Source organism: Podarcis gaigeae, assembly GCF_964106915.1.
Source record: "Podarcis gaigeae genome assembly, chromosome: 11".
Lineage (NCBI taxonomy): Eukaryota > Metazoa > Chordata > Lepidosauria > Squamata > Lacertidae > Podarcis > Podarcis gaigeae.
In genome coordinates this window covers 62073163-62101150 of record NC_139687.1, presented here as the reverse complement: position 1 = coordinate 62101150, position 27988 = coordinate 62073163, and the positions used below count along the sequence as shown (strand labels likewise).

The window sequence follows — 27988 nt, the reverse complement described above, 5'->3', positions numbered from 1 at the left end:
CAGGGTCTTTTCCAGAGAGTCTTCTCTTCTCATGAGGTGGCCAAAGTCTTGGAGCCTCAGCTTCAGGATCTGTCCTTCCAGTGAGCACTCAGGGCTGATTTCCTTAAGAATGGAGAGGTTGGATCTTCTTGCAGTCCATGGGACTCTCCAGAGTCTCCTCCAGCACCAGAATTCAAAAGCATCCATTCTTCGGCAATCAGCCTTCTTGATGGTCCAGCTCTCACTTCCATACATCACTACTGGGAAAACCATAGCTTGAACTTATACGGACCTTTGTTGGCAAGGTGAGGTCTCTGCTTTTTAAGATGCTGTCTAGGTTTGCCATTGCTTTTCTCCCAAGAAGAAGAAAACTCCACTCACAGAGTCACCCTCTGCTGGACCGCATTCCCAAAAAGAAACGGGGACCCTGAGCGTGGGCGCCTGAACCCCCTGGACTCTCGCCTCGCTTGATGGCTTGCAACGGGAGGGGATCTTGGATCTGCAAAAGATCCTGCAAGAGCAACTCCAAAGCAGCCGCCGCTGCGCCTTCTTGGCGCTCGCCTGCTTGCAGCTCGGGAGAGGCGAGGCGAGGCGAGGCGCGGAGGCGGCGGCGCGCCCGGGATCCTCCTCGGGGGCTGCTCCTCCCCTTGGCAAACTACATCTCCCAGACTCCTCTGCCCTCCCTCTCCCCCCTCCTCCTCCTCACACCTGAAGAGCAGCCCGGCGGCGGCGGCGGCGGCGGCGGCAGGAGCAGCGGCAGCACCAAGTCAGCAGCCCCGCGGCGGAGGCGCCTCTTGCGCCGGGGACCCCGGACGGAGGTGGGCAAGGCGCGCGCGCGCGTGCAGGGGGGTGGCCGCCGGCTGCGGGTTTGCAGGCGCCTCGGGGCGGCGCCTGGGCCGACCTCGGCTGCCCTCCCTTCTTCCCATGGCCCGATAGGGGACGCGTAAACAAGCAGGAGCCTCCCCATCCCGGGCCCACTTGGCAAGGCTGACAGCGCCCTCCCCCACCCCGGGTGGGGGTGCAGGGGGAGGTGGGGGCTCCTCTGTCCCTGGCCCCATCCTGACACGGGTCTGGCTGCTGCCCTCTCTCTCCCCGTTGCCAGCGCGCGTGCTGAATCTCCAAGCGCCACCGCCTGACAGGCTCGCTTTGCAAAACGCTCGGCGGCTGCAGGTCGAAGTTGAAACTTCTGGCCTGTTGCAAGATTTTGGGGGGTGTTGTTGTCGCTCTTGCAGAGCCAGAGGGAGGGAGGTTTGGAGGCAGCCCGATTTGGGAATGGGGGGGGGGCGAGAGGTCTTTTCTGGCTCTTTGCAATTCGGGGGGGGGGGGCTGCCTGGAAAGTTGCACAACACACACACACACGCCGTTCCTTCTCTGAAATGTTTGCAACCAACAAACCCCCTGCCCGGATGAAGGCGCACTCTGTGACCCCCATAAATAGCGTGCCTTCCCTCTTGCCCAGAGCCGGAGAAGGAAGGGGGGGGACGTAGCCAAAGGGTGCCGGATCAGCTGTTTCCCAGCGCGCAGCCCCTTCCCTGAGTCTTCTCCCTCGCTCCTTCCACTCCCTCCCCGCCTTCTTAGCTGTTGACTTTGGTCGAGCCGAGGGAGAAGCTGTTGATCCTCTAGTTAATAGATAATACGCCCAAGTTCTTCGTGGAACATTAAACTCTTGTTTCCTTGCAGCCGCGGGCGGGGGGGGGGGGCTTGCCACTTTATCCGGCAAACCCCAAACTGGTTCCCGAAGGCAGATCTCCAGCGACGCAGGCTGGATGCTCCTTGCTCGCTTTTCTTGTGGGTTCATGAATCCCGGGATAATATGGTCTCCTGTTGGTTTTGGTGTGCGTTTTTTGTGCACAGCAAGTCACCTCTGCCTGTCACTGCAGCGTGCATCTGTTGCGTCCTTGGAGAGCTGCCAGGGAGCCATGGGAACATGTCAAATTATGTGTCATTCTAACCCAGTTTGCCTCGTGCTCTGACTAGTGGCTGCTCTCCTGGGTCTCCACTTCCTACTTGTTCCTCTTGACTAGAGATGCCAGGGGTAGCCTTATGGCAAATCAGGCTTTTCATCTATTCTACCTCCCTCAGTGCTGTCTGCACTGACTGGCAGCAGCTCTCCAGGGTGTGAGGCAGGGAGCCTCTCCTAGCCCTACCCGGGGATCGAACCTGAGACCTTCTATAGGCAAAGCAGGTGCTCTACTGCTGAGCTACACCCCTGCGCCTGTATGCCCCCAGCCACAGAGCTACAGTCATCCAGGCTGTTGTGTGAATGTAGAAGTGGGCAGGAGGAGAAGGGGGAAATTCCCATTCCGGAGGCAGGTTCAGTTCTGCCAGTGAAATTTGCCCTTGAATAAGAAATGCCACTTTATCTTTTAGAATCATGGAATTGTAGAGTTGGAGGGGACCGCGAGGGTCATCTAGTCCAACCCCCTGCAGTGCAGGAATCTTTTGCCCAACGTTGGGCTCAAACCCACGACCCTGCGTTTAAGATTCTCGTGCTCTCCAAACTGAGCCACCCCAGAAGCTGATGTCTTGTCTGTCTGTCTCATTTCTGGATTACTTAAGGAAAAGTGAACGGATATTATAGTGTTTATCTTTTCCTTTCTAGTGATTTGACAGGGAAATACCAGCCCCACCCTCCCCATCAGAGGCAGAAGCAACACACACACAAATGTTCTCCTAGTCCCTAACTAGCAGGAAAAGAAAAGTGTCCTGGTCTAGTTTTAGCTTGTCAAACTTAGCAGTAAAGTCTAAAAGTAGGGAAGGAATCTGTCAGGTGCTTCACAAGGCAAAACTCTGCTTCTGCTGAAATGCAATGAACAAAGCATTTTGCCTTCTTTTCCCCCTGTCCCTGGGTCTGTAGGGGGTGGGATTGTGGAGAGAGGCTGAACACAGACACAACTTTTGTGTGTGTGGTGGAGCCAACCTGGAAACAGCAGCGCTGTGTTCCATTCAAATGTATCTCTTTCTTTAGGGCTCAGCCGTGGGGTGGTGATGGTGCAAGTTTGATGCACAGCACTGACTGGCTAGTGCCTGTAATATCATCGAGAAACTTCTCCCTCCCCTGAGCAGTTCCGCAATTTGAAAAAGCTTCCTTTTGAAAGATATACATGAACAGTCAAATGCCTTAATGTTCCTGCAGAGTTTAAAACTGAAACTGCAGATAGGCAGCTGGCCTGAATCATGAGAGAGGAAGCAAAAATGACAGAAGGCTCTGATTTGCCCCAGCAAATGAATGTTTATAATTTCGGTTGCAAAGCCGGGCGGAAGCTGAGCAGTCCCTGTGGCGGCTTAATTTTTTAAATACCAGTTCCTGCCTTTCCAAACAGTTCAGGGTGGTTTTTACCCCTTGCTGCCTTTCAGATGCAGCTTTTCAGGGGAAGAGGAAAAACCACCACCAAGATAAAACTGACAGTGTAAATGCATATTAATAGTGCGCTTAAAACAAACACGCACACTCAGATTCCTATTTTTAAAGTTGCCATAATGACTGGAAATAAACAGCTGCTGTACTAAAAAATGAGGGGTTCTCATTTTAAGCCTCATCAGGGCTAAGTGGCCTTCCTAAATCTGTTCCCTCGTTCCCAAAAGTGCCTCCACATAGTGAGAAGCCTCTGCTTGACTGTAGCAGCTAGTGGTTCCAGCAGCCACCCGCACAGAGCTCCCTTCCAACCTTCTCCCTCTGCTGTCTTTCCATCAGCCACATGCTCTGGTAGCGCTTGCCTGTTCTTGCAGGAGAGGAATATGGCAGTCAAAGGCCCTGCGATTCATTTGTCTGGTTTTTGCCAAGAAAACAGTCAGAGGCAGTACGGGGGTGGGGGGGGTGACTGAGCCAAGGGAGCAGTGGCAGCACTGAAAGAATCCTGGAGGGGAGTGGGTTATTGCATGTGTCTGTGACAGCTGTCAGGCCAACTGGGCTGCTACAGTCACCCGGAGACTTCTGCCTGTTTGTGGCCTCATTCATAGGCTCCTGCGCATGTACCAGTTCTGCGATTCTGACGAGAGAGCCCTTGAGGCTGTGCACACTTACCGAGGTGTAAGCTCCTTTGAATTCAACGAGACTTTCTTCCATTTAAACATATCCAGGGTTGTGCTGACAGCCATATTTTGCAGGCTGTCTGTTGTTGTTGTTGAGTCGTTTAGTCGTGTCCGCCTCTTCGTGACCCCCTGAACCAGAGCACGCCAGGCCCTCCTGTCTTCCACTGCCTCCCGCAGTTTGGTCAAACTCATGCTGGTAGCTTCGAGAACACTGTCCCACCATCTGGTCCTCTGTCGTCCCCTTCTCCTTGTGCCCTCCATCTTTCCCAACATCAGGGTCTTTTCCAGGGAGTCTTCTCTTCTCATGAGCTGGCCAAAGTCTTGGAGCCTCAGCTTCAGGATCTGTCCTTCCAGTGAGCACTCAGGGCTGATTTCCTTCAGAATGGAGAGGTTTGATCTTCTTGCAGTCCACGGGACTCTCAAGAGTTTCCTCCAGCACCAGAATCCAAAAGCATCCATTCTTCGGTGATCAGCCTTCTTTATGGTCCAGCTCTCACTTCCTTTCATCACTACTGGGAAAACCATAGCTTTAACTATACAGACCTTCTCTTCTCATGAGGTGGTCAAAGTATTGGAGCCTCAGCTTCACGATCTGTCCTTCCAGTGAGCTTTCAGGGCTGATTTCCTTCAGAATCGATAGGCTGCCTATATGTAGGCAAATGCTTTTAATGGATAACACACAAACAGGTATGATCAGCTGGGAACATCTGCTCCACGAGGCTCGCCGAAATGAATGGGGCAGTGCTGTAGGGTGGAAATACATGCTCATTTTCTGCAGGATCTCAGGGCAAGTGGTTCTCTTCAGACTCTTTTTTTTCTTCTTCTTCTAATTAGGCGTCCTGAATGTCAAATGACTGTAATGCTTTTTAAGAGGCAGGCTGTGTTGCTTAGAAGAAGCCCTCTAATTTCCCCATCTGCCGTTCTCTCTTTCCCCTCCACCTCCCAAGTCTGTAATTCAAGGAACAAAGTGAGCAATGATTTTGTGCTTCTGCAGAGCACCATCTTGGGGAAAGCTGATGTGCAGAATGCATTTACCTCGTTTGATCCAAACAGGAATAGGCGAGACTTGACTCTCTTTCTGGATCAGGAACGGAAGCCTCACAGCTCCTGTTCTGGCTCCAGTGGTGCCCTCTACCAAAGAGGTTACGGTGAGATCAGTGTGGATTAGGAATTAGACTTGGTTCATCAGGGAAATGTGGGTCCAAGGCCCATCACTGCGAATGGAGATGGAGATTTTGCAGGAAGTTAATGAAGCTATGCAGGGCTGCTAAGACTCCCCAACCGTTTGACACCTGCTCTCAGCTCTGAGCTGCCCTAGGTATCAGCCTGGCAATTCTGAGCGATTTGACAGCAACCATGAGGACTAGCCCCTTGGTTTGAAAACACTGTTCCTCAGCAGAAGACCCACAAGGCACAGCTGTTTCCCACTGCCTCTTCAATCAAGCTAAGCAGTTGTGATTTAAGGCAGAGGGTTTTCTTTTAAGATGTGCAGGAAGCAAACTATCAAATTGTTGATAGAATCAAATTGTTGATTGAATCATAGAATTGTGGCGATGGAAGGGACTCAAAGAGTCGTTCTAGTTTAAGCTCCTTGAAATGCGGGACTCACACAGTTAAAGAATCATACACTGTGGTACCTTGGTTTAAGAACAGCTTAGTTCGTGAACAACTTGGATTAAGAATGCTGCAAACCCAGAAGTAGGTGTTTTGGTTTGTGAATTTGCCTTGGAAGCAGAACATGTTCCACTTCCTATTGAGTGTAAATTGGGTCCCCCGCTGCTATGGGAAAGCACACCTTGGTTTAAGAACGCTTTGGTTTAAGAACGGACTTGCGTGGCGAGTTCCTGACACCCCCCGCAGGTGGAAATAATGACGCATGACACATTTATTAAGGTTAACGGGCTAAAAAAGCCCACAACTTTATTGGTTACAGGTGATGAGGGGTATTGGCTTAGGCATTGGTCCTAACCGACTATATCCGACTTCAGCCCGTCCGCTTGAAGTCCGGGAAGGGTTAACCACCAGTCGGGGGAGTCCTGCTGATGCACATCAACTAGGAACGCCCCCGGGGTCACCAATAGGGGGCGTGGCTTAGGCCCTCCCTAGGCTTCGGACAGGGCCACACACCCCGGAATCCATTAACGGACTACCCTTCAATATGTGGGGCAGGGGATGGCACTTCCTCCCCTCTTCCATCGACAGAGCAATACCAATGCCTAACTGCTAATACCAAGAAAGTTGTGACCATTTGCTACCAGGTAGGCGAAAACCAAGTGGCTGGTGCCAATTTGCCAAGTGGAAAAATTCCTACCAGGCCCCTCAATGGCGACCAACCAAGGTCCATAGCAAGGTCAAGGAACGAAAACCTTAGAGGGTGGGAAAAGCAGGAACTTCTGACAGGCGGCAAAGAGGGAGATCCCTGGCCTCGCCTGCCTTAAATAGGGCAGGCCACGCCCCAGAGCCAGCTGATTGGCCGGCCAGGGGGTGACATGGCTGGGAATCCCCCCAGTCATGTGGGGCTGGCCTACACCCGCCACCTGAAGCCCGCAACCCCACCTCCTCCTTAAGGTGGAAGTGCCTTTCCGGAACGGATTAACTAAACCAAGGTACCACTATATATTGTTTTGGGGCAGCTGATGTTTGAAGCCTTCAGGGCAGGACATGCTAGCAATGTGCTTAGAACAAGGCTTCAGACCTAGTAAATTAAATACAGCCTCACCACTGAAATAGGTGAGCCCCCCAAGGGCACCAAAAAGCTTCCTCTTGTTTAATTTTTGCTACCCCCTTGGGCTGCAACACTGGAGAAATCTGGCTAGCCCATGGCACCTGTGGACTGGGTTATGTTACTATTAATTGTATTTATTAATTGCATTTATATTCTTTTTCTCCAAGGAGCTCCAAGTGATGTAACTGGTTTTCTCCCTCCTCATTTAATCCCCACAACAACCTTGTGAGGAAGGTCAGGCTGGCCCAAGGTCACCCAGTGAGTTTCAGGGCCGAGTGAGGATTCGAACCCTGGACTCCCAGGTCCTAGTCAACACTCTAACCACTACACCTCACTGCTCCAGCAGCTTGATGAGACACGGGTTGTCCAGGTCTCCCAACTCTGTCAAGGTGGGCACAGGAAGTGTTAACAGGATCAGGTTTAAGGTGCTGGTTTTGACCTTTAAAGCCCTATGCGGCCTAGGACCCATGTACCTACGGGACCGTCTCTCTGGTATGCCCCGCAAAGGACCTTAAGGTCCACAAATGACAACATTTTGGAGGTCAAAAGTTGCAAGGTGGTTAGATTGGTCTCAACTAGGGCCAGAGCCTTTTCAGTACTGGCCCCAACTTGCTGGAACACTCTGTCGCAAGAGACCAGGGCCCTGTGGGACTTGACATCTTTCTGCAGGGCCTGCAAGACAGAGCTGTTCCACCTGGCCTTTGGTTTGGATTCAGTCTGACCCTTAAGTTTCCCTCCCCTTATGGTTTTGACTTTTAAAATGAGGCTGCATTTTAAATTGCATTTTAACCTGTATTTTAAATTGGTTCCCTCCCCGCATTATGTTTTTACTGTGATTTTATTGGTGTCAGCCGCCCTGAGCCCGGCTCTGGCCAGGGAGCGTGGGGTATAAATAAAATTTATTATTATTATTATTATTATTATTAACAAGCTTGGAAAATGGGAAGCGTTTGTGCCTTCTGCGATGGGAGGAAGGGTCACCTCAAATCTTTGATTCGGTCACCTTGCTGCTAGGAATGCAGAATATTGGCTGCCGCAGTTGCTTCCCTCTCAGTGCAGGTGTGCTGATTACTTCGCCCTCTTGCTCTGTGCAAATGAGACCTGCTAATCTGCTTTGTCCTGTAACAGCATTGGCTGTGGAGTTCGTGTGGTGCGAACACACCGCCTGGCTGTGTTATTTGCACAAATCATAAATCGTAGAGCTAGCTGTCGGTCTGGATGGGACCCAAATGGTCACCCAGTCACAATAATCGCAACTAAATAATAATTCAGGCCCAATTTATTGTTCCTTACAGAAGCTCCTTACAGAAGCTTTTTGGGGAAGGGGGAGCAGAAAGAGAGGACTTTCCCCCCATAAGCGTGTATTTTTAAAGCACATCCTTAAGGTAATTAATAATTTGAGCTTTAGTTACACATAATTGAGAATGTGGTTGTTGTTTAGTCATTGAGTCGTGTCCTGAAACTCTCCAAAGGTTTGACTTCTCTCTTCCATGGTTCCCCAGACAACTCCACTCATGTTGTTGTTTAGTCGTTTAGTCATGTCGGCCTCTTCGTGACCCCCTAGACCAGAGCACACCAGGCACTCCTGTCTTCCACTGCCTCCTGCAGTTTGGTCAAACTCATGCTGGTAGCTGTCCTACCATCTCGTCCTCTGTCGTCCCCTTCTCCTTGTGCCCTCCATCTTTCCCAACATCAGGGTCTTTTCCAGGGAGTCTTCTCTTCTCATGAGGTGGCCAAAGTATTGGAGCTTCAGCGTCAGGATCTGTCCTTCCAGTGAGCACTCAGGGATGATTTCCTTCAGAATGGATAGGTTTGATCTTCTTGCAGTCCATGGGACTCTCCAGAGTCTCCTCCAGCACCAGAATTCAAAAGCATCCATTCTTCAGCGATCAGCCTTCTTTATGGTCCAGCTCTCACTTCCATACATCACTACTGGGAAAACCAGAGCTTTAACCTTTAAGCAGAACTGTAGCTACTGGTAAGTGATCTTGCGCCCCTGGCAGAACTGTCAGATTGCGCCCCCTAGCCACTGACAAATTAGCTCTTCTTTCTGCCTCTCCTCCATTCAATTCACCCTCAATCAAAAACCTTTTTTATGAGCCAATAATCAATGTTTTTATTTATAGACATATTTATGGAGACATTTTTAGCCGATTTTGCACACACACCCCTCGCCTGCGCCCCTGGCGGGGACCCATCTCACCACCCTGTATCTACGGCCCTAATCCTAAGGGAAAGCGGGACATTCTGGGATCACATCAGAAACTGGGACAGCTTCTGAAAATACAGGACTGTCCCTGGAAAATAGGGACACATGGAGGGTCAGTTCTTGCCCAGATGTTTTAAAAGGCTGCAGAATGCAAATCCCGCTGCTGGGATAAAGGATGCAGATCGCTGCCTGACCCCGAGTGCGTGGTTCATGTTGGTGCTCAGCCATTGGTTTCCTTGGTGCTGAGAGCGGCCAGCATGGGGAACCGTGAGTGAGGAAGGCCTTTGCCTTCGGTCAGGTGCAGCTGGGCTTTGTTTAAAGCCACCTGACACTGGATCTACCGAAGTTTATCTGCTGCAGGCCTGCTTGGGATCCTGCCAACTCGTGGCAGTTCAACACACACACACACACCCTTGGCAGCTGCCTGGGAAAATGAGAGTCTCTGTGGCTCTGGATCCCACAAGTGGAATGTTATCCAAGCGTATTTTTAAACGTGGTTTCAAAGACGCAGAGGCAGCAGACTGCAGTTGCGAGCCAAGTTATACCCAGAAGCCTTAGAGGGGCAGGATGGCGCTGAGAGGGGCAGGCGCAGAGCCAGTCAATTATTTCTTTTATTTCATTCCGTAAAATTTATACACCAGTCTTTTTGCATTATTGTTTCATGTTATAATGTACAGCGGACGCTCGGGTTGCAAATGTGATCCGTGCGGGATGCACGTTCACAACCCGCAGCGGCACATCTGCACTTCTGCGCGTGCGCAGCCACCAAAACCCAGAAGTAACCCCTTCCGGGGTTCTCCTCCCCACCCTCTGCCAAGGACCCACAGATCTTGGGGCTTAGAGCAGGATGGGAAACCTGTGACCCCCCCCCCCAGATGTTGCTGGACTCCAAATCCCATCAGCCCAAACCAGCTTGGGAATGATGGGAGTTGTAATTCAGCAATAGCTATCAGGCCAAATGTTCTCCAGTCCTGGCCTAGAGCTTTCCCAGGAGGTGGACAGGTGCTCATCAGGACAGGCCCCTCCACCTGAGTCAAATCCTCACTTCTGTGCAAAGCCCCGACTCTCCCTGCCCCACTGCAAACATCTCTCATTAAACATTTGCAGTGTCGCACTTAGAACTTCACGGCAGGATCAGGACACCTAGAGATGTTTCCACCTGGATAGACCTTAACCTGCCTTGCCTGTCTCACTTGAGGTTTAATTGGAAGGTAAGTGGACGCAGGTGATTCGAAATGCCGAACTTCTGATGGGCAAGCCCTAGGCTCTGTGGTTTAACCCACAGCGCCACCCGCGTCCCATTTGTGTTCTGTACCGTCTTGCTATTTTACGCAACGTCTGGGGGGCTGCAGCTGGAGGTGAAACAAGGACTTGCAAGAAACTAGATCTGAGGGGGAAATAATAGCCCAAATTGGTTTGCGTTGTCATGCCTGACCTTGCTGATGGATCTGCTGTGCTAAATTCCTGTCCCTGGCATTGGGTAATCAGCGCTAAATCTGATGTGGCTACCGGTGACTCTCTTTGCAATCTGATGAAGGAGCCTCATCTCGCCTAGGAAAGGTCAAGCCGCAATGAATTCGTTTCCAGGCTCTTTGTCTATCTGTCTGTCTCTCCTGCACCTGCCGGAACACCCAGCAAACGCTCCAAACAAAGCAGAAAAGAAGTCAGGTGAAAAATAGCCCGCCGAGGCTCTGATAACGTTTATTTTTTGCAGGACATGTTGGACAAAGGCAGCTGTGAGAGGGGCAAGGAAGGGCACTGGCAGAGACTAATTCGGTCTGTGCACAGCAAATGCATTGACAGTCTTCGGGGATAACACAGACATGTGTCTCCTCTGCCCATTTCCCCTCCTCTCCTGTAGAGCTTTACTGGGGGCTGTTGGGCATCTGCAGGGAGATTAACTTGACTCATGCAGGCACAGTTTTTCACGATCCAGTTTCACGATCCGTGCGCCAGTTTCAAGCTGTTCTGCAGGGCCAGCTACCCTGTTAGGCAGATATGTCAGATATGGGAACGCAGCCGAGGACACTCACCAGGCCATTACTAAGGCTGGGTGATATAATAATAATAATAATAATAATAATAATAATAATAATAATAATAATAATTTATTTGTACCTCACCCATCTGGCTGGGTTTCCCCAGCCACTCACTCTGGGCGGTTTCCAACAAAGACCAAAAATACACTAAAATGCCACACATTAAAAACTTCCCTGAACAGGGCTGCCTTCAGATCTCTTCTAAAAGTCTGGTAGTTGTTTTTCTCTTTGACATCTGATGGGAGGGCGTTCCAGAGGGTGGGTGCCACCACCGAGAAGGCCCTCTGCCTGGTTCTTTGTAGCTTCGCAACGAGGGAACCGCCAGAAGGCCCTCGGCGCTGGACCTCAGCGTCCGGGCAGAATGATATATATTGATATATCGTCCAAAACTGGTTTTAAGTCCATATCGTGATATCTGTTTCATAGCTTTTGACCTGCAATATATCACAAATCATGTATGTGTGCTATGCAAAAATCACAATGTGGGGAAAACTGTGAAGCCAGCCAGTTCCTCTGCATAGCTCCAACCTTATTTCAGAAATTATGATTTATCAGGATATTGTGATGTTTAGCTGGTGCTATATCTCAGTGTTGAAAAAAACAGATATCACCCAGCCCTGGCTATTAGCCTCTGCCGAAGGACAGAGATGACAGTCAGACACACAAACAAACTTAGTTGGTCTATAAGGTGCTACTGGACAATTTTTTATTATTATTATATTTTGACTGCATCAGACCAACACGGCTACCTACCTGAATCTAGAGACAAACAAACAGACAGACAGACAGATTACTCTAGATTGTCACTATTTGCTACTGAGAAAAACCCTGGAAAGTCACTCACAGTCAAAGAATAAAATACCTGGGGCAGATGGACAGTCAGATGTGATATAAGGCATCTTCCTATTCTAGGTTTGCAAAAGATCATCATGCAGAATATTGAGAAATGTTTGATCTGTGGTTGCAGCCATTCACCAAAGGCTTCGTTTTATTTATTTATTTTTAAATATTTTTTTATTATTTTCCTTATACATGCTTTTGCAATACAATACATTAAATCACATAAATACTTTTAGCTCTGCCGAGCTTGCGACTTCCCTCCATCCCTTCAGCGGGTATCTCTTATTTTCTTATATCGTCTATTCCATTTTTAACCTTATATCTGTCGTACATTGTAAGAGCTATTTCAATCCTGCCATTGTTTTCAGAGTTTTACAATTATCCTTTATATACACCATAAATTTACTCCAACTTTCTTGAAACCTCTGATCGTCCTGATCCCGAATTCTTCCCGTCAGTTTGGCGCTAGCTCCGCATAACTCATCATTTTCGTCTAGCACTCCGCAATAGTAGGAATTTCTTGCAATTTCCAGTTTGGGGCAAGCATGTTTCTTGCCAAAGGCTTCATTTTAATAGCCAGCCCCTTCTCAGATACCCTGCAAGTTCCCCATTGCTGGAGTCTGAAATGGCTTCTGTACAGAAAAATCCTTGGCAGTTTCAAAGCCAGCCGATGCCAGACTCCATTGCAGCAGCAGTCTCTGTCTTAGGCTGAATTTGCTTGCAAAGCCTGTCCTGTCCGTTGCCTTCCCTTCAGAGCTCTGGGTCTTTCACACTCACAAAGAAAACATCGCCCAACTGGCAAGCATGGTGCAGAAATTTGCCTGCAGCTGTTTTAGCTGAAATCAACCTGCTGGGAGGCAGGAGCGATGATATCTCTCTCTCTCTCTCTCTCTCTCTCTCTGCACATGCAAGTGGGGTCAGGATGAGGCCTCGGCTTCCCCAAACAGCACATAATTAGCTACCAAGAAGGAGAGCCAATCAAAGGCTCCTTCACGAATTACCGGATTTGAGCAGGCAAAAATTGCCATGCAATAGAAAATAAATGCTTTGTTATTAAAACTGCTGTATCCATTTTTGGTCCTTAAAGAGGCATCTCAAAGTTGGCACTTGATTCAATTATTTAATATCACTGTGGGTTAAACCACAGCGCCTAGGACTTGCCAATCAGAAGGTTGGCTGTTCGAATCCCCACGACGGGGTGAGCTCCTGTTGCTCGGTCCCTGCTCCTGCCAACCTAGCAGTTCGAAAGCACGTCAAAGTGCAAGTAGATAAATAGGTACCACTCTGGCAGGAAGGTAAACGGCGTTTCCGTGCGCTGCTGTGGTTCGCCAGAAGCAGCTTAGTTATGCTGGCCACATGAGCTGGAAGCTGTACGCTGGCTCCCTTGGCCAATAAAGCAAGATGAGCGCTGCAACCCCAGAGTCGTCCGCGACTAGACCTAATGGTCAGGGGTCCCTTTACCTTTACCTTTTTAAGCCTCCCAAAAAACTGCGTTCTCAAATTCTTCCAGGGGGAATGACTTTCTCCATCGTATCTGCCGTGCAGAGTGCTCCCATATTTTTGCAACCGTCAGCATAGGGGCACAGGTGGTCTATCTTATACAGAGTCAGACCATGCATCTATCTAGCTCCATATTGGCTGCACTGGCCGACATCAGCGCTCTGGGATTTCAGGCAAGGAGCGTTTCCGAGCCCCTACTGGGAGATGCCAGGGACTGAACATTTTGTGGAAGACAGGGCTATTGGTGACTACCAACCACGATGGCTAGGCTCTCCCTTCCCTGTTGGAGGCAGCGTGCCTCTGGATATCAGTTGATAAGAACCACAGGTGGGGATGATGCTGTTGAACTCCTGTCCTGTTTCCCAGCTTCCCAAGACACATCTGGTTGGCCTCTGCGAGAACAGGATGCTGGACGAGATAGGCCACCTTTGTCCTGATCCAGCAGGACTCTGATTACATCCTTATGTATGTGTAGAGAGAGAGAGAGAGAGAGAGAGTAGACGCTTGGGTTGCGAACGTAATCCATGCGGGAGGCACATTCACGACCTGCAGCATTCTCAAGTCACGACCTGCGCGTCTGAGCATGGGCTAAGCGTGATTTAGCACTTCTGCACATGCACAAGCACTGAAACCCGTAAGAAACTATTCCAGTTCTTCCAGGTTTGGCGCAGTTGTCAACCCGAAATCGCACAACTCGAAGCGTCTGTAACCCGAGGTATGACTGTATATATGACTATATATATATAGCTCCATAGATAGATAGATAGATAGATAGATAGATATAGATACAGTATTTATGTGGGATGTTTTGTCCGTTTGTTTGGTTGTAAGTCACTTTGGGTTGCCGTGAGCAAGATAAAGCAACTAACAAATAGATAGATCGATCTAAAGTGGAGCTTCAGGTTAAGAACAGTTTCAGGTTAAGAACAGACCTCCAGAACGAATTAAGTTCTTAACCTGAGGTACCACTGTATAGATATAGATATAAAATTTTATTACACATAAAATTTATGTCTAATAAAATTTTACAAATGTTTGAGTGATGTAGAAACAAACAAGGGCTTGACTGTTTGACATCTTATGTGCCGCAACTTACAAAAATGATGGAGAGCAGAGGGATTGAAAACAATGCCACAAATAGTAAGATCAGGATTGCACAGAAGCACAATGGAGCAGTCGATAATAAGTCCTGGAATACGGCCAAATCCAGGCAAAACCATACTTTGCAAGAACCTGACAACCGTGTCTTTTGATATATGTCTGGAACGACCGCCGTGTAACTGCATAGGTTTGTCTTTGCACTTGGAAACTCGTAAAGAACGGGTTTTTCAGATATTGCAATAAATAAGACCTTCTTCGAACCAAGGTATTATGAAGGGGAAAGGGCAAGTTAGTCCTCCATCCCTGGACAACGGTTAGTTGAGCAAATCAATTGTAAGGCGGCAAAGAAATAAATTATAAGATCAGCATTATCACTGGGGAAGATGGACAGCAAACGGAGCTGAGGATTTTCTGAATCTCATGCAGCCAAGAGAACGCAGTCTGTTTGCAGCTGCCTGATTCCGATGACAGCTCATTTATTGTGGCAAACTAGTATGGAAAGCCCTGGCAAGAGCTCATGTCAAACTGTGTCTCTCACCCTTGGATATGGGAAACTCAGTTCCTCCTAAGTGCATTCTAGCCTGCAGCCCAACTCAGCAAGCTTCTGATGCTACATACAGCCTGTTGGGAGTCCCTCTTGGATTCTTCCAGCTCCCTCTCCTAATCACAAGATTCTTTGTTGCTCTTGTTACGAAACGCATGAGCTTCTGGCAGAGGCGGTTGCGTTGCTGGCGCAGGGCAGAGGAAGCGGGAGGAACTTTGTAGCTGGAGGCCTGAGGACTGGGATGAGGCAGAGCAGAAACCTGTCTGCACCCGAAACAAATTCTGGAATATCCTCTCGCCGCCTCCTTTGCAGCCTTCCTTGTCTGACTTGATGTACTGTTGCAAACATACAGTACTTGAGAAATTAATTTCTGAGCAATGCGAACAGAGAAGAATGTGGGGAGAGAAGAGCAAGCCAGAGGCTGGGTCTAGACAGATCAAAGAAGCATTTCAGATAAATGTGTGGGAAATTTAAACAGGGAAAACAGGTAGAGAAAAACAGGACGCCACAGCGCCATCTGGTGGCACAATGTTATATCGCATATACAACACATATGAATTGCTTTTTCATTACCAATCTAACTGAGTCCAGAGGTGCAGAATAACAGCTCATTTCTCTGGGGGGTGGGGTTAATGTATCGTGGTAGCTTGAGTGTCAGGGAAGAAGTCCTGGATTCAAATCTTCATTAAATCACAGAACTGTAGAGTTGGAAGGGACACAAAGGAATTGCTCTGTTTAAAAACCTCCAAGGAAGGAGAGTCCATCACTTTCCAAGGGAGTTCGTTCCACTGCTGAACAGCTCTTAGCTTCAGAGTGTTCTTCCTCTTCGTAGGGCGCAGCCTGACTCCCTCCCTTGGCAACCTTCGCGGAGCTCTGACCCAATGGTGGCCAGTGGCTTGAATTTAATTAATTTTATAATGAATGATTTTACAGTGTTGTTTGTGCTGTACTTTTGTACTGTTTTATTGTTGTTAGCCGCCCTGAGCCCGGCTTCGGCTGGGGAGGGCGGGATATAAATAAAATTTATTATTATTATTAATTATTTATTATTATTATTATTATTATTATTATTATTATTATTATTATTATTATTATTATGTTTAGTCAGAATCTCCTTTCTCGTAATTTGAATCTATTGGCTTGGGTCCTGCCCTCTGGGGCAGCAGAAAACAAGCTTGTTCCCTCTTTCATGGGGAAGCGCTTCTGCTATTTGATGTCTTACCCAGGCCGTGAGTTTGCTAGGAACCCTATTCTTGCAGCCTGACGATTCCCTTGCCAGCATCATCATTGCTGTTGCTTATAGTTAATAATTATTGCAATACATTTCTGCCTTTTGGTTAAAACAAAAATACACCCAAGAAATTCAGTAAAAGCAAGCAGGCTCTGCAAAGCACCTGTATTAAATGAGGCCAGAAACTAAAACCAATATTTGGCAAATCCAGAGAGACACCAAGTTCTGAAAAGTCCACAGGAATAGTCCGGCCTGGCAATGGAGCCTGGTCTCCTTTGCTGGGGAGACCCTATACTTTGGCTTTCATAAGTTTGAGCAGAGTGGGCTGGATTTAAGTTTGGTGCCCTTTCACTAACCTTCAATCCTGTCCTACATCTGCTCAGATCTTCCGTAGCTCGTCTCCTTTTGGAACAGCTTGCAATGGGATGAAAACCAAACATTTTGACTTCCCTCCCTGGTTGCAAGGACCCAGCACTGACACTTTTGTGTCACCCCCTAGAAAACCAGCCTTCATCTTTTGCTTAACGTGACTTCGATTTCTAAATGAAACAGGAAAAGCTCGGCTGCAACAGGAGGGAAATGATATTTTTAGTAATCTTGTTTTTCTCCCAGGATCCACTGCTATAGAAAAGAAGGGGGGGGGGGAGAGAATGTGCAATTTTTTTTATGGACTTGAAAAGAAGCTGCCTGTGAGAGACTTTGTCAGTGGAGGCGTGAATATATTAATAACCCACCGGGCATCGCTGTCATATTTGTTTTCAAGCATCTATCATTACTGAAGAAGAGAAATGATTCACAAGAGTGAAAGCGGGATGAGGACGATGAGAAAGAGGATGCTATATTAGTTGATCCATCCATTTAATCGGGGGGGGGGTGAATCTGTGGCTCTCCCTGATCTCGTTGGACTACCAAGTCTCATCCGCTCTGACCATTGGACATGCTGGCTGGGACTGACCTGAACAGGCCAACAACATCTAAAGGTTCTTCATCCCTGGTTTTAATTAGCCGCAGAATCTTTTGTTCCTTTAAAGTAGTCTCCCTATTAACCAGGCAGCTGGCTTTGGGGGAAAATTGGGTCGTATCCAATGTATTGCAGGGGTTTGGAATAAATGACCCTTGGGGCTTTTCCAACTCTGCAATTCTATGTTGTTCAGCTGATGGGCCAGTATGCAATATGATACGATAATCTTTATTGTCATTGTCCCATACAGAACAATGAAATTGGAAAAATCTACATCAGACATTCAAAAACCAACAAGCCTGCTATCCCAGCTATCCCAGCCTGGTTAGCCCCCTAAAAATTCTGATACCCCATAATTAAATACAATATACTCCCATAGAGACTACCGTAAAGGTAAAGGGACCCCTGACCATTAGGTCCCGTCAGGACTGACTCTGGGGTTGAGGTGCTCAACTCGCTTTACTGGCCGAGGGAGCCGGCGTACAGCTTCCGGGTCATGTGGCCAGCAGGACTAAGCCGCTTCTGGCAAACCAGAGCAGCGCACGGAAACGCCGTTTACCTTCCTGCTGGAGCGGTACCTATTTATCTACTTGCACTTTGACGTGCTTTCAAACTGCTAGGTTGGCAGAAGCAGGGACCGAGCAATGGGAGCTCATCCCGTCGTGGGGATTCGAACCACCGACCTTTTCATCAGCAAGTCCTAGGCTCTGTGGTTTAACCCACAGCGCCACCCGCTACCTTACACTGCGTTTAAAACCAAAATCACATTTGGATAGAAACTGTTTCTCAGGCGGCTAGTCCTAGTCTTTGTAACCCTGTACCTTCTTCCAGAAGGCAGAAGCTGAAAGAGACCATTTCCGGGGTGCGCACTATCCTGCGCTATCTCTGCAGCTTTCCTATGGCACCTGTAAGCATAGATTTGATCCAAGGTGGGAAGAGTTCACCCAGTTATTCTCTCCGCAGTCTTTGCAGCCCTGGACAGCATTGTTTATTCCCTGACCGTGCAGCTCCCTAACCACACACACAGACAGTATTTGATGGATGGGAAAGGATAAGTCTATCAGTAGCCACTAACCACGATGCCTCTGTTCTGCCTCCACTGTTAAAGGCAGCATGTGTCATGGGCCTTTTGGCTCCTGCAGAAACTGGCATGAGTTGGCATCTGCAGGCTCTAGAGGAGGAAGCAGAAGGAACAGATGGAGGATCCAGCAGGGATGGGGGGAAGAAGGCCTTCCCTTCTGTCTCTAGGTGTCAGGGAGGAGGAAGCAAGCCTGCTGGCCTCATCGGGGAGAGGGGAAAGACCTGGACCAGCCAGAAGGTGAGGCTGAAGAGGAGGAGGATCATTGGAGCTGGAGGCAGATGGGCAGGACACAGTCTCATTGCCAAGGGACTCATTGCCAAGCTTTGTAGATGGGATTGTTGGTATTTTGTTTTAATTTGGTGAAAAGAAAAATACTTGACTATAGAAAAGGAGACTTCCCAGGATGCCTAGATCCACATTTGGGGCAAGTCCAGCCTTGGTCCAGTATACCTGAAGGAGCGTCTCCACCCCCATCGTTCTGCCCAGATGCTGAGGTCCAGCACCGAGAGCCTTCTGGCGGTTCCCTCCCTGTGAGAAGCCAAGCTACAGAGAACCAGGCAGAGGGCCTTCTCAGTAGTGGCACCTGCCCTGTGGAACGCCCTCCCACCAGATGTCAAGGAAATAAACAACTATCTGACTTTTAGAAGACATCTGATGCCAGCCCTGTTTAGGGAAGCTTTTAATGTGTAACAGACCACAGTATTTTAATACTTTGTTGGAAGCCGCCCAGGGTAGCTGGGGAGACCCAGCCAGATGGGTGGGGTATAAATAATAAATAATAAATCATTATATTAGTAGTAGTAGTAGTAGTAGTAGTAGTAGTACTCTTTGGTGAGAGAGCCCCAGCAGATACTTAAACTCACAAAATATGCAACAAAGTAAAGCTTGGAAATATTGTCTGCCAGACCTTTAAAATAGCCCCTTCTAAGCGGCTTCCAAAGTTCCCCGTTCCCCTTAGCATAGGCAGAAGCCACACATTTGGTACGTTAAAAATGGTTTACTTACAGACCCTTCAAAGATCAAATTCATGTGCTTTCCCATACAGCAGCAAGAAAAACACAGGCGGTGACACTTAGGTTCCAAAAGTGCTAAATGTTTCGAAATTATTTGTATAGAAACACAAAGATGTAGGTGTCCACATGGTGGAATGGGAAGAACAAAGGCTGGGGCAACCAAGTCAGATTAGCAGGGTATAATAAATAGATTATTATTATTATTATTATTATTATTAACCCTTCCTCCCAAGGTGAGGGGGAGTGACCTGGCTAAGCCTGGCAGGGCAGCATCCTCTGCTCTTCATGCATTAATTAAATTTAAGCATGCTGGTTATATGACGCTGGAGATCCCACAGGGATTAAATGAGCCCACCCAGATAGAGTGAGCAAACCCAAAGGCTGACAAAGCCCCACACATGAGCTCACTCTGCCCTGTCTTTAAAAGCTTTGTAGGAGGGGATGTGTCAACCGTCAAAACATCTCTATAGCTTCCGTTCGATCATGAAACTCTCGCCTCCCTCATAGACCCTGGAATCTTGACTTGGAATGATAATCTGCTGAGACTGTCAGCCTTTCAAATAAGGGTTACAACTCTGTTTTGGGATGTGTGCTTCTGAATTCCAGTTGCTGGAGACCTCAGGAGGGGAGAGTGCTGGATGGGCCCAGATCCTGCTCGTAGGATCTGCTATCAGGTCAAGTGGCCAGCATGATTAAGCCGCTTCTGGCGAACCAGAGCAGCGCACGGAAACGCCGTTTACCTTCCTGCCAGATCGGTACCTATTTATCCACTTGCACTTTGACGTGCTTTCAAACTTCTAGGTTGGCAGGAGCAGGGACGGAGCAACGGGAGCTCACCCCGTCGCGGGGATTCGAACCGCCGACCTTCTGATCGGCAAGCCCAAGAGGCTCAGTGGTTTAACCCACAGCGCCATCCGCGTCCCAACATGTAAGAATACTAAATCCCACTACGGAAGCATCATGTTCCCTGGGTGCACCCCAGTGCTTCTCCAGATAGCCCAATTTATGCATATTTAACGGAGAGAAAACTCTCACATAATTAATTGAAACCTTTAATTGGGTAGTGCCCTTAATGGGTCACAAAATGACCTCCTGCCTCTTCCTGCCCTTAGTGCGGGGACTTGGCAGCTGAACGCTTCCTTTGGTTAAATCTGTCGCTTGCTGTGGCTAATCTCTTCTAATGCCGCCATAATCCCATTATTGAAAACAACTGAAAAGCTAGGAGTTAAAGGGATGAAAAGATTTATTTAGTCCGTGCTGCTGGGTGAGCTTGATGGGGCAGCGACTTTTCTGCACTTTTTTGTATGGCTGCCGTTCATCAAATCATCTTCGGGTCCAGTCTGCATTTTTCCACCGCCCAAATTTATGATTGTTCTCCCTGCTTCAGCTAACTGGTGACTTTGCTGGGCAGTTCCCAGAATTCCCTGGGGAGAGGAACAGACTGTTAACCCATCCCTCTGGGGAATTGTAGCTCTGTTCAGGGAACGGGGGTCTCCAAACAAATCTCAGCCTGCTTAACAAACCACAGTTCCCTGGGTTCTTTGGGGAAGCCACAAGGGTATAAAGTTGTACATGCTTTAGTTATCTCCTGCTTGGACTACTGCATTGCACTCTACGTGGGGCTACCTTTGAAGGTGATCTGGAAACTACAACTAATCCAGAATGCGGCAGCTAGACTGGGGACTGGGAGTGGCCGCCGATACCATATAACACCAGTCCTGAAAGACCTGCATTGGCTCCCAGTACGTTTCTGAGCACAATTCAGAGTGTTGATGGTGACCTTGAAAGCTCTAAACAGCCTCAGCCCAGTATACCTGAAGTGTAATGGGAATTGGGGTTGCTCGTGCGTAAGTTGCCTCTACTCTTGGCAAAGTTGCCTAGTTAAACCTTTCCCTGGCTGCACAGCCCTTACTCCGCAGCTGTGTCAGTCACCGGCAGCATCTGTCAGTGGGCGTTTCCTGAACTTCTTCCAGCATAAAAGTTCTTTGACGCCAAGTCTCCGCCTAGCCTCCCTGCACGGAAGTCTTCTGCGCAGGGTGGGCGTGGCCAGTGGAGGACCTGTGCTCTCCCCGCTGGTTTCTGTGGAAGAGTCCTGGAGACATCTCTCCGAAGCCCTCCCCTGCTCCCCTTTCTTCCTGGTGTCACGCTGATTTCCTTCCTCAGTGGATGAGTTCCCTCTCTCTCTGCTGGGCCCTTCTCCAGCATCGCTGGAGAGCCTTACCTCCACTCCTGGCTCCAATGGCAGTTCCCTGACATGAAGGATCATCTCCACCCCCATCGTTCTGCCCGGACACTGAGGTCCAGCGCCAAGGGCCTTTTGGTGGTTCCCTCCCTGCGAGAAGTAAGGTTACAGGGAACCAGGCAGAAGGCTTTCTCGGTAGAGGCACCCACCCTGTGGAACGCCCTCCCGTCAGATGTCAAGGAAATAAACAACTATCTGACATTTAGAAGACATCTGAAGGCAGCCCTGTTTAGGGAAGTTTTTAATGTTTGAAGTTTTATTCTGTTTTTAGTGTTCTATTGGGAGCCACCCAAAGTGGCTGGGGAAAGCCAGCCAGATGGGTGGAGTATAAATAATAAAATGATGGTGATTATGATTATTGTACTGCTTTAAATGTTTAGTGTAGATGGGGCTTACATTTTGACTCAGGTATCCAGTCAAGTGACCTGCTTCGCAAGTCACCTGCTACCTAGAAATGTTGTGTTGGAGCCAGAATTGCAGACCCTTTCCTAGACTCATGCCATCTGCATTTTGCCAAAGTGAGGGAAAACCAGCCATGTGCTGTAGCTGGATATTCTGTCTCAGAAACTGGGATTAGCAGGCCCATCTTTTGGCAGCTGATACTGTTCCAAGGGTTAAACCACAGAGCCTAGGACTTGCTGATCAGAAGGTCGGCGGTTCGAATCCCTGCGATGGGGTGAGCTCCCGTTGCTCGGTCCCTGCTCCTGCCAACCTAGCAGTTCGAAAGCACGTCAAAGTGCAAGTAGATAAATAGGTGCCGCTCCGGCGGGAAGGTAAACGGCATTTCCATGCGCTGCTCTGGTTCGCCAGAAGCAGCTTAGTCTTGCTGGCCACATGACCCGGAAGCTGTACGCCAGCTCCCTCGGCCAATAAAGTGAGATGAGCGCCGCAACCCCAGAGATGGCCACGACTGGACCTAATGGTCAGGGGTCCCTTTACCGTTAGTGTTCCAAGCAGCAGCAGCAGGTGTGGGGAGTCAGGCAGGAGGGCGGCTGCCCCTTAGGAATATTCCCTAGAGAGGCCCCAGGGTCTATTCGCAAAAAATAACTTGCGGCATTTGGATACGATGACAACATCGGGAGTGGGAAAGGCGCTCCCCATGCCAGCCGCAACCTGAAACCTCCCTCGGGTTTACGCGTTCCTCTTCCAGCGAAAGGTGAAACCTGATTTTGCAGGTTTGTGATCCCTATTTAGCGTCACCCTTGGTAAGATATTAATTAGCATGGCTTCGTGGAGGTGCTGAGAACAGCGGTTTGGCTCTGAGCGAACAAACAAAACTGCAGCTGCCTTCGTTGCAGCAGATGTCTCAAGGCCACCTCCTTTTACTTCACTGAGCAGGGAGGGACATCTGAAGTCACCAGTTCAAGCCCCCGCTCAGTGCAATCCAACCCCTGCTTCAATATCTCTGCCCTCTTTCCCTGAGAAAGCTCTGCTCCTTTGCTGCCATTGGCAAGCTTCTACCTAGAGCCTAGCTGAAGTCTGACACCCTCTAATTCCCACCTACTGACTGTATCCCTGTAGCAAACAGTATTGAATGTGGGTTTGTGTGTAACTGCCGCAACACCATTCTGAGCACAAATCACCAGCAATGCACAGTAAAGGGGCCCCACATTTAAATGCTGTGCGTGTGTGCATTTAAGCAACCTTGTGCAGAACGGCCTGTAATGGATTTAAAGGCCAGGGACTTCGGGATCCCTGTTACTGGAGACGGGAACAAATCTGTCTTCTAAAGTCAAGGGAGCAGTTCTCATTCGTACAGGCAAACAGGAGACTTCCCAATCTGCATTTGTCCTCTAATGCAAATATGGTGGGGAGGGCATTCTAGGATTTGCAGTAGCTACGTAAAAGGCCTAATGTGTTGTGCCAAATTCAGACATAAAGGCAGCAGGACAGTTGCCACCACAGGGGTGTGTGTGTGTGTGTGTGTGTGTGTGTGTGTGTGTGTGTTCGGGGGGGAGGGCGTTATGGCATTCCAGCCACATGGAAGCAAATCTGTGCCATTGGCTCCCTTGCTGTTGTGTCCCCCCCACGCCAAGCACCACTAGCTATTTTCAGCTGGCAAAAGCAGCCACTGGGTTATGAGGCCTTGCATTCATAAAACCCAGTGGTTAGACAGCCAGGCCAACTTAATAGGCCACCAGCGGATACACTAAAGTAAAGGACATATAAACCTTTTAAGCCTGGGGTCCCCAACATGGCACTTGTGGGCACCATGGTTTTGGCACCTACCAAGGCTCCTGGCAGGGACGCAGGTGGCGCTGTGGGTTAAAGCCTCAGCGCCTAGGACTTGCCGATCGAAAGGTCGGCGGTTCGAATCCCTGCGGCGGGGTGCGCTCCCGCTGCTCGGTCCCAGCGCCTGCCAACCTAGCAGTTCGAAAGCACCTCCGGGTGCAAGTAGATAAATAGGGACCGCTTACCAGCGGGAAGGTAAACGGCGTTTCCGTGTGCGGCTCTGGATCGCCAGAGCAGCGATGTCACGCTGGCCACGTGACCCGGAAGTGTCTCCGGACAGCGCTGGCCCCTGGCCTCTTAAGTGAGATGGGCGCACAACCCCAGAGTCTGTCAAGACTGGCCCGTACGGGCAGGGGTACCTTTACCTTTACCTTTAAGGCTCCTGGCCCCTCCTGGTTTTTAGTTTCTATTCAGTTGTAAATTGAGGGGTGTTTTTTGTTTTTACTTTTGAGGTGGGTTGTTTCGGGAATTGTCTGTTTTTCTGTTTTTTTTTATATACGATTTGCCTGTTGTGGGGAGTGGGAGGCAATTCTGAACATGTTTTAATTCAGTGATATTTGTATTTTGTTCTTCGATTCTGAAATGTGTCCTTAAAGGTTGGGGGCCCCTGTTTTCACTCCATCATTTTCCTGGCCTCCTTTCCTCATTCTCCCTCTTTTTCCCCTTCTTGCCTTCCAGATAATTGCATTCTGACATTGAATTGGACTGGAAAGAAAATGGTGTGTATTCTAATGAAGACAAACGCCCTTATTTCAATGAGAGAGACCCGGTCGTAAGGAGTGGAGGGCAGAGAGCTCTTTGCTACCAGATAGATATTTATATAGTCCCCACCGCCCCGGACCTTTGCAGATAAGGTGACGCAATCTCTGTTTTGGAAAGAGCTCCTCCAGATAAGACACGGCCATGTACTCGTTTCTGCCGGAGAACTTCACCCCCGTGAAGCAGAAGCCAGTCAAGGAGTTGAAACCCATGATAGTGGCCATTGTGCTTGGCCTCATCCTGCTCATCGCAGCCGTGGTGGCCTGGTGCTACTACGTGTCATCCCTTCGGAAGGCGGAGAGGCTGAAGACGGAGCAGATGGACCTCCATCAGGACGGCTTCACCATCAAAAACCAGGATGGGGAGATCGTCTTCAGGTTGGCCTTCCAGTCAGGTATCCTTGACTTGGAGTCTTGCTCCAGGGAGGGTGCGAATCTAACCTGCACCAGGACTGACAAAGGGAAGCTCAACTTCTTCATTAAGATCGTCACCCCAAAAGACACGGTGATGTGCTACCGGGTCCGGTGGGAGGAGTTTGTGGCGGACACCGTAGTGGAGCACAAGATGTTCTGGGGGGACGCCCACTGGTACGGGGGCTGCGAGATGAGCGTGCAGCACTGGCCCATTAAGCTGCCTGGGTACCAGGAGCCCATGCCGTTTGTGACCAGCGACGTGTACTCTTTCAGGAACAGCTTTGGGGGCATCTTAGAGAGGTATTGGTTGTCCTCCAAAGCAGCCGCCATCAAGATCAACGACTCCGTGCCCTTCCACCTCGGGTTCAACGCCTCTGAAAGGTCCCTCGTCTTCCAGGCCAGATACAAAGATTCCCCCTACAAGCCTCCGCTGGGGCAGCCGCCGTTCCCAGAGCTGAGCTACCGTGTCTGTATCGGCTCCGACGTGACCTCCATCCACAAGTACATGGTGAGGAAGTATTTCTACAAGCCTTCGAAGATCCCATCAGAAAACGCCTTCAAGTACCCAATCTGGTCGACCTGGGCCTTGTACAAAAACGACATCGACCAGGACAAGCTCCTGCGCTTTGCAGAGAAGATCAAAAAGTACAAGTTCAACTGGAGCCACATCGAGATAGACGACACCTACACGCAAGCGTATGGGGACTTCGACTTCGACCCGCTCAAGTTCCCGAACGTGACAGAGACGTTCAAGAAACTCAAAGAAGACGGGTTTCAGGTCACTCTCTGGACGCACCCATTCATAAACTACAATTCCTCCAACTTTGGTGTAGGCATAGAGAGACAGCTTTTCATCAAGGAGCCGACGGGGAGGCTTCCTGCTATGGTCGAGTGGTGGAACGGAATTGGCGCCATATTGGATTTCACCAACCCTGCGGCCAGGGATTGGTTCCAGAGCCACCTGAGGCAACTCCGGAGTAAGTACGGCATCTCTTCCTTCAAGTTTGATGCCGGAGAGACAAGCTACCTTCCCAAACAGTTCAGCACCTTCCGCCCCTTGTCGGACCCCAGCATTTGGTCCAGGCGCTACACGGAAATGGCCATCCCATTTTACGAGCTAGCGGAGGTCAGGGTTGGCTACCAGTCTCAGAACATCTCCTGTTTCTTCCGCATCATTGACAGGGATTCTGTCTGGGGTTATGAGCTTGGGCTGAAGTCCTTGATACCGACCGTCTTGACCATCAGCATGCTGGGATACCCTTTCATATCGGCCGACATGATTGGCGGGAACTTCTTTCCCAACAAGACGGATGGGGCGGTGGAAATCCCAGACCAAGAGCTCTACATCCGATGGCTGGAGCTGTCGGCCTTCATGCCTTCCATGCAGTTCTCCATCCCACCATGGCTTTACGACAGAGAGGTCATAGACATCGCCCTGAAGTTCACCAGGCTCCACGAGTCTTTGGTTGCCCCCCTCTTGCTGGAGCTGGCCGGGGAAATCACCGACACTGGGGACCCCATCATCCGGCCCATCTGGTGGATTTCTCCCCACGATGAGGCTGCACACAAGATCGATTCCCAGTTCCTGATTGGGGACACCCTGATGGTGGCCCCCGTCTTGGAGATGGGCAAGCAAGAGAGAGACATTTACATCCCAGCTGGCAAATGGCGCAGCTACAAAGGGGAGCTCTTTGAAAAGACACCCACCTTGGTGACGGATTATCCCGTCGATTTGGATGAAGTAGCTTATTTTGTGTGGGTGTCCTAACCGTCTTCAGCTACTGCTGCCACCACCAGCTTTGAAGCTTAGTGAAAGTCAACCAGGCCTTATTCTAGGAATATTAACAACAAATAATTCTAATCCGTTAAGGAGGCAGAAGGGGGTGGGGACTGGAAATGGCTATATATATGTCCCTCGCATATGCTGTAAAGATCTAGCTTCGTTCTTGTGATCTAGAAAAATGCTGGATCACAGTGGCGTGGGATTTGCACATTCGAGGAAACGGTCTTTCCAGTCTCCCCTCGCAAGGCCCACAATTGCACAGGATCTCCCTCCCAAGCAAATTTGTTCCGTTTTTCGATGTGGGTCTTGGGGGCCTTTGCAATGCCAGCTGCGATTATTTACACACCCATCTGTAGTGTCTCTGGTACCTCAGATTGGGTGCATGTCACAAGCTGTTAGCCAGACCGTCCAGAATGGATCCTTTTTTAAGCTGTGGGAAGCTGCTCCCTGCCTATAGCTTTTCCAAATATGAGCCAAGGGGAAACCTTGAGCTATGAGCAAGGGATCCCTGCCCTTCTAGGGATGGGGTTCTTTCCCCAGATAAGGAGGTGTTCAGGGTTGCTATAGCACAACTAGCCTTACATTTTACAGTGCAGTAAGCTATTATTTGAAATAACTGGGGAGGTTTTCCTAAAGAGTATAACTTCAGTTTATTACAGGCACAGATACCCACACACACACATATATATATTCCTCGTCTGGTGTTAGATGAGGCTGGCTTATCATGTTGTGTAGGCCTTTAGTTACCAGGCTGGGCTGGTTACTCAGCTCTGGGGCTTTTGAACAGGACTGGCATCTCAGCTTTCCCCTCGCTGATGCCAGCCACCTTCTTGCCAAGGCAATCTTTGGCTAGCAAAAAGGATGATAATCTCCGATATATGGGTGGCATGCTTGCTCCCACAGCGAACAGGTGTGTTTTAGAGGTGTGGATCGGGACTTAAAAGCCCTTCCTTGCTGCTGCTGCTGCTGCTGTTGTTGCGCCTCCTCTGGGGTTATTTTCAAAGGTGCCTTTGCAGCCGTGTTGCCAATAAAGGATTGACTTTCAACTCATCAACGGTTCCCAGGAAGAAGAGCATCGCCAGACTCCTCCAGACAAGACGGCAAGCTCTTGTTGGCAGCCCACGGGACTCTTGTGTGTTCAAAGAGGCAGCTGGGGAGGGTGAGAACAGGGGCATCAAAGCTCTACTGTTAACTTACTAATAGGACCCGGAATAAAAATGGTTCGTCCTGCTCCCAAGTGATGCTGCGCCAAATGGGCAGGTTCATGGTATCTCCTTCTGGAAGGCAAACTGAAGCTAATGCAA

General features: G+C 49.3%; 1 protein-coding gene across 1 annotated transcript; it reads left to right on the top strand.

The window, feature by feature from the left end:
* The first annotated feature begins 237 nt into the window (after positions 1–237).
* LOC310827089 (myogenesis-regulating glycosidase-like) lies at positions 238–27988 on the top strand. The gene is made up of 2 exons (XM_083702731.1): positions 238–797; positions 24408–27988. Exon 2 carries the CDS (start codon positions 24633–24635, stop codon positions 26667–26669), a length of 2037 nt encoding a protein of 678 aa, XP_083558857.1. The 5' UTR covers positions 238–797; positions 24408–24632; the 3' UTR covers positions 26670–27988.